Source organism: Oncorhynchus nerka, linkage group LG9a (genome assembly GCF_034236695.1).
Source record: "Oncorhynchus nerka isolate Pitt River linkage group LG9a, Oner_Uvic_2.0, whole genome shotgun sequence".
NCBI lineage: Eukaryota > Metazoa > Chordata > Actinopteri > Salmoniformes > Salmonidae > Oncorhynchus > Oncorhynchus nerka.
Genome location: NC_088404.1, coordinates 53,103,181 through 53,121,025, shown reverse-complemented (window position 1 = coordinate 53,121,025; position 17,845 = coordinate 53,103,181). Strand labels below are relative to the sequence as shown.

The 17,845-nt window shown below is 44.8% G+C and overlaps 1 protein-coding gene across 1 annotated transcript in view; it reads left to right on the top strand.

Moving 5' to 3' along the window:
* Positions 1-17,845, top strand: part of LOC115134511 (pleckstrin homology domain-containing family A member 7-like) — a 170,136-nt gene that overhangs the window by 104,725 nt on the left and 47,566 nt on the right. The window contains 3 exon segments of the mRNA XM_029668560.2: positions 3,678-3,782; positions 5,023-5,095; positions 9,053-9,153. Coding sequence (XP_029524420.2) covers positions 3,678-3,782; positions 5,023-5,095; positions 9,053-9,153 — 279 coding nt within the window.

The window sequence follows — 17,845 nt, the reverse complement described above, 5'->3', positions numbered from 1 at the left end:
ACCCAAGAAGACTCGAGGCTGTAATCACTACCAAATGAGCTTCAACAAAGTAGTGAGTAAAGTTTTTTTCTCTTTTTCTTTTCCATAAATGTATGGAATTTTCATTTTGCTTTGTCGCTATGGGGTATTGTGTGTAGATTGAGGGGAATTTTTTTAAATATACATTTTAGAATAAGGCTGTAACATAACAAAATGTGGAAAAAGTGAAGGAGTCTGAATACTTTCCGACTGTGCTGTCTTGTCTATAGCCTTTCACTGACAAAAGCCGAATCTTATATTAGAGACCCTATTGTATGGTGTGATATACAGTTATACAGTTACATTTCTGTTGGCGCTAATATCACTCCCATATTTCCACGAGTTTATCCGGCCTTAAAATAGACTATATTAAACTACGTAGACAAGGGAATCTGTTGTGACAGCTCTTCTGGCGTTTAGTGTCTACCTTCCACGCTTGGTCAGCAGTGGTTCTTATAATCGTGTAATTAGACATTATTTTTCTCCTTCTTCTTTCACCAGCTGTAGAGCTGTAGCGCCAGCACTTCCGACAACGCCACTAAAGCACTTGTAGCCGTCACACCCCGCCAGTTAAACCAAACCCCTCAGCCGTAACTCCCTGCTCAGGTTTGGGATAGAAATGATGGGAGGTGGTGTGTGGGAGGTGGTGTGGGAGGTGGTGTGTGGGAGGTGGTGTGTGGGAGGTGGTGTGTGGGAGGTGGTGTGTGGGAGGTGGTGTGTGGGAGGTGGTGTGTGGGAGGTGGTGTGTGGGAGGTGGTGTGTGGGAGGTGGTGTGTGGGAGGTGGTGTGTGGGAGGTGGTGTGTGGGAGGTGTGGTGCTGTGTGTGTGTGTGGTGCTGTGTGTGTGTGTGGTGCTGTGTGTGTGTGTGTGTGTGTGGTGCTGTGTGTGTGGTGCTGTGTGTGTGTGTGTGTGGTGTGTGTGTGTGTGTGTGTGTGTGGTGCTGTGTGTGTGTGTGTGTGTGAGGTGCTGTGTGTGTGAGGTGCTGTGTGTGTGAGGTGCTGTGTGTGTGTGTGTGAGGTGCTGTGTGAGGTGCTGTGTGTGTGTGTGTGTGTGAGGTGCTGTGTGTGTAGGGTACAGGATACATCACGGCCTGTAGTGTACTCTATACACACATACAAACACACACACACACACACACGCACGGCTTGCCTCACGTCACATCACTGACATGCCAGGGGAGTTGAGTGAGGCTTTTCTTTGTGTTGTTGATAGGCTCGTTTAACGCTGCAATTAAGGTACTGGAATGACGAGTGTTGCAGTTCAGCGAGGGGACGGAGAGAGACCACATGACGTCGAGTGCTAATGTCAGAGGTGTCGGTCAATGACTGCCCCCCCCCGACACACACGTGGTATCCGGGCATGCTGCATAAATGATACGCTTCACTCCATTTTCGTCAATGGGTCATTACAGTACTGAGTAGTAGGTTATAATTCAGGTCATAGGGATGCATGCATACACAGCTCCACTGAGGTAAATCACTCCCACCCCATCAACAGATGGACCCAGACTATATTTGAATGTGGCACATTCCATTAATGCTTCGGTGTGTGTGTATGTGAATGCATTTGAGTAACTTTAAGCTTGTGAATTGCTGTCCGTCTGTCTGTGTTTGTATGTGCTGTATGTATGGCTTGTGGCTGGTGCGTGTGATAGGGTCGACCGAGATCTCTTTAGTCGAGCGGTCACTATTTTAGTTTTTTTTTTTTTCATGGCGCACAAGACAGCTGTCTGATTCGCACCTGTGTCCAGTGGACTAATCCATTGCGGAGGTCAAGGGGATGGCACGGTCCATCACGCTAAGACGTGATACTGAAATTGTATATGGATATGTTTACCCCAAAAATAATGGTACAACACTAGTATATCTAATATTACTTTATAACAAATGCGCTTTCTCCTGCGATGGATACGGTTGCTGTCCGCGGTTCTGAAACGATCTCCAGCGTGCCGTAGAATATGGCGCCTTTCCCTATGTTGCTATGTGCATAATAGCAAAGTTAACCAGCGTGTTGGGGTCGAGAGCAATGCAGCGAAGGCAGCAGCAGCAGAGACAAGGAAACAGCCCTTGCCTTAGCCTAATTGTCTAAGAAAATCGAGGAGAGAGGAAATTAGGTCTATTTTCAATCGCCTAACTATTAAATGTGCCTGGCTCTATAAATCATCCACATACACTACCAGTCAAAAGTTTGGACACTGACTCATTCAAGGGTTTTTCTTTATTTTTACTATGTTCTACATTGTAGAATAATAGTGAAGACATCCAAACTGTGAAATAACACATATGGAATCATGTAGTAACCAAAAAAGTGTTAAACAAATCAATCGCTTTTTTTCCTTTGAGATTCTTCAAAGTAGCCACCCTTTGCCTTGATGACAGCGTTGCACACCCTTGGCATTCTCTCAACCAGCTTCACGAGGTAGTCACCTGGAATGCATTTCAATCAAGCGTGTGTCTGTCTATATATGGAAAAATATGTTTTTAAACATTTCAACCCGTTGATTGGTCGAAAGAATAGGATGACTCTTGTCGACCAAGATTTTTTAAATGTTTAGTCAGGGACATCCCTAGCGTGTGGTGTGTGTATGTGATCTGTGTGCATACCTGTCTGCGTGTTTCCTTGAATGTATTGTGTCTGTATGTTGGTAGTGTCAACCTTGCACTCGTGTGCGTGTGCGGCGCATGCGTGGTTGATTCATGGCCCTTACCCAGCAGCTGTGTCTTACTAATGGCCGACGAATCGATCTTCACCCAAGGAGGGAATCACACAGACACACACAACCCGGAGGGCATCATTCAGCCTCCACAAGCTGTCCTGTTGACGGCTACCTCTATAACATATTTTTTTTTAAACGTGAGCTGGCGCACACCCAGAAAAGAGTTTGTGTGGAGGTGCTGACTAACGGCCAATAAACTATCAAGGGTCAGACCCTGAGGAAGGCACAGTGATGCCGAAACGTTGGGAAATAACAATTAAATTGCTGGGAGATTACACATGGCGTGTGTGACTTTCTTTATTTTGATCGTTTATAGGCTACCTCTATAACCTCGTCAGCTGTAACTATATGCTCACGATCACTACCGCTGTAGACCATTACCAGCAGGCACTGGGCCCGAACGGCCATGTCAGACCTAGTTGAACTTTCATCACCTCCTGGTTAGTCAGAAGAGTAATGGGCTCACCCACCCCTCCACCCCCTCAATGGTTCCTCCCGAGGTGTATTGCTTTAAAACTCATGGGAGTACTTTTCTTCTTCTCTTGTTATTTGTGTTGTGTTTGAGAGTTTGGCTTATGGTAAACTATTGTCACATAGATTTTGCGCTTGCTTAAAAATTCAACTTAATTGGATTGGGTCAACCAATCAGAACATACTGTAAAAATGTGTGACGTGAAACTTTAAAAAAAGAACTTTACGAGCAAACGGCATTTCTTCTTTTGTATCATGCTAAGTATTCCAACTCGCCGACAAGAGACCGCCGTGTGCTGTCATGGCCGCCTGAGCTTTTAGTTGTCTAGTCAATGAAATCGATCGATCTGTGTCCCCTTTTCAAGTATGACTTTGAAATGGAGGATGGAACAGTAGAAGCTAAATTGTCAGGCCTGGTGAGGTCAAAGTTGAAATAACTAACCAGTATGCTGGATGTGTGTGTGCCCTATAGGGATCCAGGTCCAGTGGGAGGGTGCACAGTTTTGGGAAGCGAGAGCAGTCCATCAAGAGGAACCCCAATGTCCCCGTGGTGGTGAGAGGATGGCTCTACAAACAGGTAAGAAACACCTGCACACACATTCACGTGCACACGTATGCGTACCTACACATACAAAGGCGCGCACACCTAATACGACTAATGAAACTTGAAATGCGCACACACACACACACACACACACACTGTCTATCAGGGTTCCCCAACCCCTGAGGAGAGGTTTGGGAAGTACTTGCATGGGTTGCCATGGCAACATAGGTCATGGACACATCACATGGACACATCACGTGGACATGCATTGGGTTGCTTTTCAAAAACAGGATAGAGCTCATTGGTTGATAGGTGTCTGTAGGACAATACTGATCGGCTGATAGTGGGACAAGCAAGCCAATGGAGCTGATAGACATGGGTGTGCAGCCTGTCAGTTGATTGGTCGACAGGAACTCTGGTTACAAAGCTCATCGGTTGACACACGAAGGGCTGCGGAATCTACAGGATACTGTCGATTGGTTAGTAGAGACACACAGAGACTCATAGGATAGAGCCCATTGGTTGATAGGTGTCTGTAGGACAACATGATTGGATAAACTGGTAGCTGGGTGTATGGAACATATTGTATACGTTTTTTTTGTACACAGTCCCAAATGACACCCTATTCCATATATAGTGCACTACTTTTTACTAGAGCTGGTTACATGTAGGGCACCAAATAAGAAATAGTGTGTACTATTTGGGATACACACAGCGTCTTAATGAGCTCCAGGGTTGACCTTTTGAACCCTGTTTGTCTGCCAGGTAGACGGATGTGACTTTGCCCTCGCTGGAACTCGGAAAAGCCAGCACTGTCACATTTTTATAAAACTCTAAGAGAAAAGAGAAGCACAATGCAATTATCTTTAACTGACAGACACGCATTATCTGTAGAAACACACAAACATGCTCGCGCTCTCTCTCACTGTCAGGCACTCACGCACCACACACACACACACACTCACGTGCACACACTCACTTCTAAGGGAACGCTATTCAAACACCAAATGAGTTTCCTCCCAAACAAACTCCCTATCATGACAATGGGGACATGAACACACGCTCTTCCTACCAGGGACAATATTCAAACAGGCAGCACTTAATTACAGTGTGTGGCGTGTGCGCGCGCATGTGTGTGATGATCTGTTTTGAAGTGCGTTTTTCCCTTCTATCTTTCATCATTCCCCTGGCTGCAAGTGTGTTTGAAAAGCGATGGCATCGCAGGGCCAATAAAGGAGTGTAGGCCTAACTTCTCTCTCACTTTCTTTTGCAGGACGGCTCTGGAATGAGGCTTTGGAAGAGGAAGTGGTTTGTGCTGGCTGACTACTGTCTGTTCTACTATAAAGGTGAGATGGTGTGTGTGTGTGTGTGTGTGTGTGTGTGTGTGTGTGTGCGCGCGCACTCTAGGGGATGTGACGAGGTATTTTAGTGCTGTAGTGTGGATGATTATTATGATGATGATGATGATGATGATGTGTTCAAATCAGATCCACATGTCCTATTGGCTGAGCTAGAAGAGAGGCCAATTGGAGCACAACGGAAGCTATTTATAGTCAAAGTTTCATAAAAGGGCCTTTCTCGAGACTAGACGGCAATCTGGGATCTTGGCTGGGCCTTGTGAGTGAATGGGTTTGCCGAACGAGCCTGGAGATATAAACCACACGGATACCCACACGGATACCACACGGATACCCATTACACTTTTTTACTTTGGTTTAATCTCACCATGTTTGTTCTTGCCACATCTTGGCGACGCCAACGAGGGCTCATCGTTCCAGACCCCTGGTAGTCTATGGTTGAGTCCCAAATGGCACTCTGTGCCCTGTTTAGTACTATACTTGTGGTCAAAAGTAGTGAACTATACAGGAGAAGTAGTGCACTACTCCGAGAATAGGGTGGCATTTGGGGCACGGCCTCTCCTGATCCCTAGCCACTGTCCCACACGTGAACAGGTTCTCAATGTTGCCCTAACGTTAGGAGAGGGTTAGGAGAGCGTTATGTAAGAGATTGGAACCAGAATGTCTCGAGTTGATGAGGGAGCCAGAGGTTTAATCAGTGGTTAATCTGATGTGTATCCCGAGGTCTCGCTCTCCATTTTTCTCTCGCCTTCACTATCTCTCCCTGTGTCACTCTCTTGCTGTCTAAACCCTTCTCGCTCACGTACTCTCTATCACTTTTACTCCTTCCCCCGCTCTCTCACCCTCTTCCTCCATCTTTCTCTCTCTCTCCCCTCCCTCTTCATCGTCACACTGCTCCCATTTTACTCTGTCTCGTCTCTTTCGGCCGCCATCGACTCTTTCCCTGTTTCTCGCTCTTATTAATCTGTTCATTTCTCTGCGTTAAGGTGTGTGTGTGTGTGGGCAGACAATAGGACGAGGCCCCATGTGGAGAATTTCTCCTCCAAAGCTCCTTGAATGTATTTTTAACCAATTACTCTTTAATCCAGACCCCCCACCCCCGCCTTCACTTATCAACCAAACATTCCAATCCACCACACACACGACCACATGTTTTCACACACACACACACACACATTCTATCACTCTGTCACAATGTGCAGCGGTGGAAACACTCCCCCCATGAGAGTTGTCCCTTTTTGTATTTATAGCAGCGTGAGCTAATTAAGATATGAGCTCTAGTGTCAGAAGGGGCACACAGTGGCATGACACTGATGCCAAACCGGGCAGAGGACGGCCGTGGTATGAACCCGGCCAATGCCAACTGGATGGGCGGAGAGCGATTTAGTGGAGTGGCAGTGTAGTGCCCGTTTGGGTAAGGGGGGTGGGTTTAGTGGTTTGGCAGAGTACTGCCACATGGGTGTCGGGGGAGGGGAGTTTTTTTTTTTCACTATCCAAAATGATTAGTGGGTCGTAAGTGACATCTCTCTCTCTCTATGTATCTCTGTCTATCTCGCTCTCTCAATTCAGTAGACTTTCTTGACATGGCATGTTAAATGACTGACATTGTCAAAGTAGACTGGTGGGACCAACGGCAATAAGGCATCTCAATACTAGTAGCAGCTGTGGAAATGGGTTTTCAATTAACAGCAACTACAACAACGATATGCACTTTTCACTGGCTAACTCTTCAGGTTTTGGCCAAAACCTTTGTAGTGAATGATCATTTTGGGAAAGATTCTCTTAGGTCTGAGTATTTGTCACAGTGGAATAGGAAATGCAGCTCGCTCTCTTACCTCTCCCCTTGGAGCAGAGTGAGCACCGCCTGTCCTCTCTGGGCAGCCAGATTTGCCTGTGACGACCGGTCTCTATAGCCAGACTGTTCTCACGGAGTCTGTACCTCGTCAGTGTTTTCCTCCGTTTTCTATCAGCCACAGTGGTCAGATAGTCTGCCACCAAGTTACTGTCGGTTTAGAGCCAAATAGCACTGAAGCTTTCTTTAGATTCTTTTTTTTTGTGGTGTCTTTCCAATAGGTGATTATATTTTTATATTTGCTTTGTGATGATTTGGTTGAGCCAGATTTTTCTGAGTGCTGTCCTGAGACTCAATGGGGTTGGTTTGGGTTAGTGAACTGAGCCTCAGAACCAGCTGACTGAGGGAACTCTTCTCTGGTTTCATCTATTGACATTGTAGGGTTGTGTGATTAAATGTTTTAGGGGTCACTTGTTTTTAGATGGTTGTAAAATTTGATGGCTGTTTTTTTCTATTCGAATAAGAGGTGGGGGGGGGGGGGGGGGTTGGTCCAATTCTGTTCTTACATGTGAGTTTTTCTTTGCACTTGCAATACAGTCTTACAAAACTCAGCATGCAGTATTTTGATTGGATTTGTCCCATTTGCTGAATTCATTATTGGAGAGTGGACCCCATACTTCGCTACCCTTTTAGAGCAATTGGTTCTATTTTAAAGCATTGAATGCTTTTCTTCCTTTGTCTCTCAGCTGTGAAAGCTACCTGTGAAAGCTACCTGTGAAAGCTACCAGTGTCGCTGATATTTAGTCCTAGGTGTGTTCTAATAGAACTGTGTCCAAATAGAATTTCTATTTGTCATCCTGATTTCTGGACCTATTTTGGAATATCATATATATTTGAGGTTAACTGTCTGAGCCCAGGTCTGACAGAACTTGTGCAGATGATCTAGATGCTGCTGTAACCCCTCCTTAGTGGCAGACAGCAGCACCAGGTCACCCGCGTACAGCAGACACTTGATTTCAGCGTCGGGTGAGACCAGGTGCTGCAGATTCTTCTACTGTTTCTTTTGCCAATTCATTCATGTAGATGTTAAATAGTGTTGGACTTATTGAGCAGCCCTGTTTCACTCCACGTCTCTGAGAGAAGACGTCTGTTTGCTTGTTGCCAATTTGACCCGCACATTTGTTTTTAAGTGTACATTTGATTTAATAGCATCCTACGATCCCCCGATACCACTTTTTTTTTTTAAATACCTTTGTGCCCGAAAAATTAGTAGATTTTGCCTTTGTTTTGGTCTACTTGTTTGTCAATTAGTGTGTGGCGGGTATAAATATGGTCGGTCGAGCAGTAATTTGTTAGAAATCCAATCTGGCTTCTGCTCAGGACGTTGTGTTAATCAAGGAAATGAAGTAGCCTGCTGTTTATGATACTGCAGAGAATTTGCTGTTAACGCAAATCCCTCTAATTATTTGGATCAAATTTGTCTCCGTTTTTTATAGATTGGTGTGATCAATCCTTTGTTCCAAATATCGGGGGAAATGCCTGCAGTGAGGATAATGTTGAAGAGTATAGCCAATTTGAATTTGTGGTCTGTATATTTGATCATTTCATTTAAAATACCGTCCGCAACCACAGGTCTTTTTTGGGTTGGAGAGTGTACAGTTAATTATTGTTCTGTAATTGAGGTATCCACAGGATTCTTACTTGTCATTTTTTCTTGTATATATTGTTGTTCTAGGCTCTTTGTTTTATTGCTGTAGAGGTTTGCAAAGTGATTTTCTTCACATATCAGCATATTGCATAGCCAATTCCTCATGATGAGGTTTATTTAATTTATTCCAGTTTTCCCAGAAGTGGTTTGATTCTATGGATTCCTCAATTCCATCCAGGTGATTTCTAATGAGCGGGTCCTTTTTTTGCTTTTATGGTAGATTTATGTACTGTTAGCACTCCATCTATAGACCTTTTTAGTGGCATGTAATTTATTGGTCCGTGATGCTTCATGGTTGTGTTCCGCTCTTCTCAAATGCACTGTGATTTTACTGTGGTTGAGCTCTCTTTTCTTTCTCTTTTCTTTCTCTCGATGTTCTTTCTCTCTCCTGTCTTGTCTCTCCTGTCTCTCCCGTCTTTCTTTCTTTCCCCCCCTCCCCTAACAGACAGCAGGGAGGAGTCAGTCCTGGGTAGTATTCCTCTGCCCAGCTATGTCGTCTCAGCCGTGGAGCCTGAGGACCACATCAGCCGCAAGTACGCCTTCAAGGTAAGACTCCGAGTTCGCCTCTTAACAGGACTTATGTGTAGTCTTTTTAATGTTTTTTTAAATGTTACATTTGATTCATTTGACTAATGTAATATTCCATGGCTTTATGTCTCTGTTCCACTGGTTTATATTAGTGACGCTGTGTTTCTGCCTACTGTTAAAATACAACTAGTTTTACTGCTTTTATTACTCACCAGCGGCTTGTTGACTGATTTAGATTATGGACTGAATATGATTTGGTTCTACGCTTCATATTGACTTCTATTTGGCCAACCGCTGGCTTTAGAGGCATTGCGTCACCGTGAGGTCACTATGCTCACAGGGAGAATTCTGTCAATCAATGATGGACGATATTCTGGATAATAAGCCAATCAGATATTTAATTGCACCCATCCTCCCCTTTTTATTGGCTATTGAGGATTTCAAATCAAATTTGATTTGTCACATGTGCCGAATACAACCGGTATTGAAATGCTTACGGTCCCTTAACCAACAATGCAGTTCAAGAAATAGAGTTAAGAAAATATTGACTAAAGTCAAATCAAATAAAAAAAAGTAACACAAGATAATTACATAACAATAACGATGCTACAGTATATACAGGGGATACCGGTACCGAGTCAATGTGCCGGGGTACAGGTTAGTTGAGGTCATTTGTAAAGTGACAATGCATAGATTAACAGTAACAGCAGCGTAAAAACAAAGGGAGGGTCAATGTAAATAGTCCGGGCGGCCATTTGATCAATTGTTTAGCAGTCTTATGGCTTGGGGGTAGAAGCTGTTGAGGAGCCTTTTGGTCCTAGACTTGGCAGAGAGAACAGTCTATGACTTGGGTGACTGGAGTCTTTGACTATTTTGCTTTGGGGCCTTCCTCTGACACCGCCTAATGTATAGGTTGTTGATCAAATTGGATTCTCTGTATTGGTCGCTTTTTAGCTTTCTAATTTGCTTGTCTACTAAATTAATATATTTTTTAAAATGATAAGAAAGGTATTTTCTCCACAATGCCTCCAACCGTAGGTTTTCTCTACAGACATGTTATAGGTATAGTACTACAGTATATCATTTAGGACTCCCCGCCTATGCCATAGAGCTACTGTGCCTTCCGAAAGTATTCACACCCCTTGTTTGTTGTTTAAAAAAATATATATATATATGGTTAATATAAATTTTAATTTGTCAATGATCTACACAAACTATTCTGTCAAAGTGGAAGAAAAATTCTAACATTTGTATTAAAAAAAAGAATCAATCCATGTTAGAATCATCTTTGGCAGTAATTACAGATGTGAGTCTTTCTGGGTAGGTTTCTAAGAGCTTTCCACACCTGGATTGTGCAGAATTTGCCATTTATTCGTTTCAAAATTCTTGTAGCTCTGTCAAATTGGTTGTTGATCATTGCCAGACTACCATTTTCAGGCCTTGCCATAGATTTTCAAGTAGATTTTTGTCGAAATTGTAACTCGGTGACACTTCTTGAAAAACAAATTCGGTGTAGATTTAACTTTGTGTTTATGGTTATTGTCCTGCTGAAAGGTGAATTAATCTCCCAGTGTCTGGTGGAAAGCAGACTGAACCAGGTTTTCCTCTAGGATTTTGCCTGTGCTTAGTTCCATTCAGTTTCTTTTTTTATCCTGAAAAACTCCCCAGTCCTTAAAGATTACAAGCATACCCATAACATGATGCAGCCACCACTATGCTTGAAAATATGGAGAGTGGTACTCAGCAATGTAATGTTTGGGCCAAATCCAATACAAAACACTTTGTATTCAGGACAGAAAGTGAATTGCTTTGCCACATTTTTTTTGCAGTATTACTTTAGTGCCTTGTTGCAAACAGGATACATGTTTTGGAATATTTTTATTCTGTACAGGCTTCTTTTTACTCTGTCAATTAGGGTTAGTATTGTGGAGTAACTACAATGTTGTTTATCAATCCTCAGTTTTATCCTATCACAGCCATTAAATTCTTAAAACTGTAACTGTTCTAAAGTCACTATTGGCCTCATGGTGAAATCCCTAAGCGGTTTCCTTCCTCTCCAGCAACTGAGTTAGGGTGGACGCCTGTATCTTTGTAGTGACTGGGTGTATTGATACACCATCTAAAGTGTAATTAATACATGTCTGCTTTTTTTTTTTTTACCCATCTACCAATAAGTGCCTTTCTTTGTGAGACATTGGAAAACCTCCCTGGTCTTTGTGATTGGATCTGTGTTTGAAATTCACTTCTCTCCTTACAGATAATTGTATGTGTGGAGTACAGAGATGAGGTAGTCATTCAAAAATCATGTTAAACACTATTATTGCAACTTATTATGTGACTTAAGCACATGTTTACTCCTGAACTTATTTAGGCTTGCCATAACAAAGCGGTTGAATACTTATTGACTCAAGACATTTCAGCTTTTCATTTTTTATTAATTTGTAAACATTTCTAAAAACATAATTCCACTTTGACATTATGGGGTATTGTGTGAAGGCCAGTGACAAAACATCTCAATTTAATTCCATTTTAAGTTCAGGCTGGAACACAACAAAATGCAGAAAAAAGTAAAAGGGTTATGAATGATTTCTGAAGGCTCTGTATACAAGTGACAGAGACTGTGGTGCTAGCTGTATATCTGTGGTTGGTTCTAGATTACCCACATCTTTCTCTAATGTCCTCTGCTAGTGGTTTCATTCCCACAGGAAGCCAAGTGTGGTTCCGTTATGTTTCCCTTCACCACTACATATACAGCCTTGCCTCTGTTGTCATGCAGAGCCAATAGGGGTTTAGGTTTCAGTCTATTGGCTGTATGACAGACGGTAGGCCTGGCTGGTTGTAATAATGTAGGTCAGTCAGTGACTGATACAACCAGTCGGTCTCCTAGTAATGTAGGGTTTCTTTTCCTGGTTCAAAAAGGGGTTTAGGTGGTGGGCATGGCAGGGGCCGGCCCCTTCGGCACGGCTGACTTTTAGTGAACATTTCAGTGGCCCCCATCTTGCCGGTGTGGAGAATTTCCTGCAAAAAAAAAAAAAGTTTATTTTTTTACACGGTTTGGATTTCAATGGCAGAAAAATCTCTCCGCCCCTCTGGCTGATGAAATGTATTCAATGTTATTTCAATGTTAATTTAATGTTTCCTCCCTAACCAGACCACCCTGACCCTAAAAAGGCAGTGTTTTCTCGACAGTGGTTCTACGGTTGCGTATGGTTTCTAGCCCAATACAAGAACACCTGATTCTACTCTCTTCTATTCCTAATCACCGAACCAGTTTCCTCAGTTGAACACGGTGTGCTTGTGTTGGGCTGAAACGAAACAGTCTTGGTGTTACCCAGCAAGGTTGCAAAGTTCTGGTAACTTTCCCCCAAAGAAATTCCTAGGGTTTCCCAGTAGTCCCAGTTGGCCCATAATCAGTAGGGGGGATAAGCAGGAAATGAGGAATCCTTTTCCGGGAAAACTTAGGAAATTTTGGGGAAAGTTACCGGGATTTGCCAACCCTAGAAACACTGCTGTCCAGTTGTCGTATTGTAGTTTCTGCCTCATCTGGTGGTGTTTTCTGTTGTTAACTTTTCACTCTACTGATGCAGTGAGAAAGGCTCGTAAAGGGACTCAGTTTGCAGTTACACTGCAAGCCAAATGTAATTGAATGCAGAGTGGAGATTTGGCCTGGCGATTTTAGGCTCGACTGTGGAATGGCTCGGTAATCTACTCTTAAGCCCTTATCAGAGAGACGGGTTATATTTGAGCCGCTGCACTCTTGTGCAATCTGTCCCACTGCTGTGAGTGTGTGTGTGTGCGTGTGTGCGTGTGTGAGGGCGGAGGGAGAGGCAGGGGTCAATAGAGAATGGCTAGCTTGTGTTTCCTGCCTCCCTGAACCCGAGATTCTGTTACTGCCATGGAAGAGTTGATACCTGTAACCCAATCCCGTCAGGACCACTCTCCAGTGTCTCTCTAGAGTGGCGTGTATGTGTGTGTGTGTGTGTGTGTGTGTGTTTTATGTCATCTGGTTAGTTTGTTTATGCTGCAACCTTTCACCGCCACAGTGAGTTAGTACTACTTGGTTTTCGTCTGACTACTTCATCCCCCCAAAAATGTTTCCCCATGGTTAAAAACCTTACTTTCCCACCCCGCCCCTCCACAGTAGAGCCAACCAATCTAGATAGAAGGCTGGTACCCCTCTCCCCTATTCGCTGAACTCTGTTCCCTCTCTTGTTCCTATTGGTGGGCTGCCTCGCTGGGACCCTGCGAGTGTGCGAGGTCGTCCAATTGAAACCCAAGTGCACCATCCACTCATAAATAGGTACCGCCCTCTCAACCTATTGAACTTTACCTGAGTTACTGCTTTTGCCATGTCATTTACCTTCAGTGTGTGGTTGCAGAAAGGCTAAATATATACAGCGCCGTGTATATTTGTCATGGTTTGGAGCATGTTTTGAGAGTGGTGTGCCTTTTTGGACGTGGTTGTGGTTTCCCTCCATTTTATCTGTCTTGTATGATCTCATTCACTCGTGCCTCTGGTTATGTGTGTTGGCTGAACTCTGCTTTGTCTGATATCCAGCATGCCACTCGTGGAGGTAGATCGATTTTATTTTATTTAAGTGGAATAAACATTTTTTTTCACCTCTTATGCAGTCTATTTTGGAATGCACTTAGAACCTTCTAGCCTGGTCCCGGATCGGTTTCAAATGAAACGTTTCTTTATAGAGCACATTTCTCGCAGGGGATGCATTTCAAGGTGCTTAACAAGTGTTTGTGCCGTCTTGCTCGAGGATGGGAATATTCCGTATAATAACTTTCTTAACGGCTGTTCGAGGTTATTAGCCTGGTGCCAATTCTGTTTGTGCCGTCTTGCTGACTCCTGTTTTTAATTTCTTTTATTTAACCCTGTGGGGATAGTCGAGCAGTAGGAGTTGTCAAGACGGCACAACCAGAATTGGCACCAGGCTAATAACCTTCAACAGTCGTTAAGCAACACTCGGTATACAGAATATAGTTCCTATATCCATTTCCATTATGCCAATGGTTTCCCCAAAGCAGAAAGGTTTTTCGAGATCGCGGATTCCAGAAGGTACCGTGCGAGCCGTGCCTTCATTCTGAGCGTTTATTGCCGTAAAAGTATTTCCACGTGAGAGTTCGGGGGTCCGTGTTATCGCAGCTTGGAGGCCAGGGCTACGTCCCAAATGGCACCCTATTCCCTACATACTACACTACTTTTGATAGGGCTCTGGTGAAAAAAGTAGTGCACTGTGTAGGGAATGGATAAGCCCCCCCCCCCCCGCCCCAGGCTTATCTGGAAAGCACAATAAGAAGGCTTTGAATAGACGGGACACACAAAAAAAAGGCCTGCGTGTCTGAGAGGGGCTGGGGAGAGGAATAAGAGGACTGCTGCTATTGTTAGCCTTCCTGTCTGGGAGTACAGGCTGGCTATTTTTGAGCAGGAGAGCCGAGGGTGGGAGGGAGACTTGCCCAGGGTGAGCAGTGTGCATTCTCTGCGGAGGTGTGGTGGTCACACAGTGCACTTGAATGTCCCACGCAGCCTCTTCCCTGTAGCGGGAATGCTATGAGGCGGTGGTAAGGAATGTTATAAGAGACCAGGCACTGTCTGCACATTCTTTCATTGGTCTGAAAAGGCAGGGCAGGTATTGGATAATTACAGCGACAGGGTAGCTGTTGGGATAGGTTGATAGATGGGGTGGGTGCACGCGTGTGTATGGCGTGCACGTACACCCGACCATGATATAGAACTATATTAGAGAGCAGCTTGTCCAGACCGCTGAAGAGGCTGGAGAGTGAGTGAGGGGAGATTAGACAGCTGATTAACACAGCAGCAGTCTGAGCCCCCCCCCACCCACCCACCCACCCACCACGCGCGTGGCCTTGCCAGTAGCTACGTCGGGCCTTCTGTTGCTACACTGTAGTGTACGGAATAAGGTGAAGCTGTCTGTAGATGCTGATCTCAGGTCCGTTTCCCCACCTATGGTTAAGGTTAAAGGTTAGGGGAAGCTGATCCTAGGTCTCGGGGCAACTTCACCCTGTTCCACAGTGTACACTACAGGCCGAACCTTAGACCAGCCAGGGAGGAGATTTAAAGACCTCCCCAGGGGGTAGAGGCAGCCTTCTGGCCCGACCTTCTCCAACCACTGTCTGGGGCCAAGAGGCTTACCGTTACACCCCGGTCATCCTGCAGGAGCACGGTCTGTCTGTGTGCATGGATGTGTGTGTGTGTGTGTATGGATGTGTGTGTGTGTGTCTGTCTGTGTGCATGGATGTGTGTGTGTGTCTGTCTGTGTGTATGGATGTGTGTGTGTGTGTGTCTGTCTGTGTGCATGGATGTGTGTGTGTGTGTGTGTCTGTCTGTGTGTATGGATGTGTGTCTGTGTGTCTGTCTGTGTGTCTGTCTGTGTGCATGGATGTGTGTGTGTGTGTGTGTGTCTGTGTGTATGGATGTGTGTGTGTCTGTCTGTCTGTGTATGGATGTGTGTGTGTCTGTGTGTCTGTCTGTGTGTGTGTCTGTCTGTGTGTATGGATGTGTGTGTGTCTGTCTGTGTGTATGGATGTGTGTGTCTGTGTGTATGGATGTGTGTGTCTGTCTGTGTGTATGGATGTGTGTGTGTGTGTGTGTGTGTGTGTGTGTGTGTGTGTATGGATGTGTGTGTGTGTGTGTGTGTATGGATGTGTGTGTGTGTGTGTCTGTCTGTGTGTATGGATGTGTGTGTGTGTGTCTGTCTGTGTGTATGGATGTGTGTGTGTCTGTCTGTCTGTGTCTGTCTGTCTGTGTGTATGGATGTGTGTGTGTGTGTGTGTGTGTGTGTGTGTGCATGGATGTGTGTGTGTGCATGGATGTGTGTGTGTCTGTCTGTGTGTGTGTCTGTCTGTGTGTGTGTCTGTCTGTGTGTATGGATGTGTGTGTGTATGTCTGTCTGTGTGTATGGATGTGTGTGTGTGTCTGTCTGTGTGCATGGATGTGTGTGTCTGTCTGTCTGTGTGCATGGATGTGTGTGTGTGTGTGTGTATGGATGTGTGTATGGATGTGTGTGTGTCTGTCTGTGTGTATGGATGTGTATATGGATGTATGGATGTGTGTGTGTGTGTCTGTCTGTGTGTATGGATGTGTGTGTGTGTCTGTCTGTGTGCATGGATGTGTGTGTGTCTGTCTGTGTGTATGGATGTGTGTGTGTGTCTGTGTGTATGGATGTGTGTACACCACAGGCGGCCGGCGGCTCCTTCATTGGTGAGGATGGACTCGTAGTAATGGCTGGAGCGGAATCAATGGAATGGTGTCAAACACATCAAACATGTGGTTTCCATGTGTTTGGTGGTATTCCATTCCAGCTATTATTATGAGCCCGTCCTCCCCTCAGCAGCCTCCTGTGTGTGTGTGTGTGTGTGTGTGTGTGTGGTGTTGCAGGGGTTTTCACGCCACGAACAACACCCATGCCTCAACTTGAAAAGCCATGTTTGTATCCAACGTCGAGTCAGGCAAAATCATTAAAAAAAGATGCCAACACTCAAATGAAGAAATCACACCCATTTCACACCGGCTTGGCAATCTGTTACCTTGCTTTGTCTAGATCCAACTAATACCCATGAGTCCTGAATGGCACCCTGTTCCCTACACAGTTGACTACATTTGACCGAGGCCCTGGTCAGAAGTAGTGGACTAATAGGGAAACGGGTGCCATTTGGCATTATTGGGTTTTAGTTGGATCTGGACTCTAATAAGACAAAAGGGCATGGGTGTATTCATTAGCACACACTGTAGCAAAACGTTTTGCAATGGGAGAAAGGGAAACGAGCGTTTCTTATTGGACAAATTCAGGTAGGTCCCTCTCCATTTCAGCTGGTTTGCTTCAGCTTGGTTTGCTAGTGAATACACCCCATATAGATTGGCTCTCATTTGTTACATGATGGCATGAGTGATTGCCTCAATAATTGCTTTTTTGCGGTGCCAGTGATAGCCGTCTCCTACCTAACAAACGGCCTCTTGAAATATTGGTGTTGCTTCTTCATAAACTACAATCCAGTAATGACACCCCCCCCCCCCAAAAGGAATGGGCTGGTGGAAGGAAAATGGTGGAAACTCCCTCCAACCATGCTTACGTCAAACCAATGCTTGTAAATGTATGAGAGGGAGTGAACGAGTGAACACTTCTGGGGTGAAGGCTGGGAGAATCTTAACTCGGCATAGAGACTTGGCCCGCGTGCTGATTCTCTATCCTTCTCCCAAAGTGTGCACTTGCGTACTCCCCGGGGGTGGATTTTAGGGGGGGGGGGGGGGGTTCCACCATTGTTAAATCCATGATGGGAAGTGTGCAAGTGCACACTTTGGGGAAAAGTGTGGGGAATCAGAACGCCCCATAGAGACCAGCATTAGACAAGTATGTATAAACAAGTATAGAATAGGCCCAGTACAAACAATTCGCGAGCATGTTGAAAATAGCAATGTCATGGTTGAAGTTCTATCACAATGGCTCCTTCTATGCTTGCTTGTTGATTAGCTTACACTGCCCTCTGTCGTGGGTTGGATTGGACCTTTTTCATTCTTGTTATGTCACTCATGCTACTGTGTCTATTGGTCGGTATGGATGTCTCTCTCTTCTTCTCCATTGGCTAGAGTACTCTGTCGCTTTTCTCTGTTATTCTATTGGCTGGCTGGCTGGCTTTTGTCTCTATTGGCTAGTATCTCTGTTTCTCTATTGGCCAACACAGA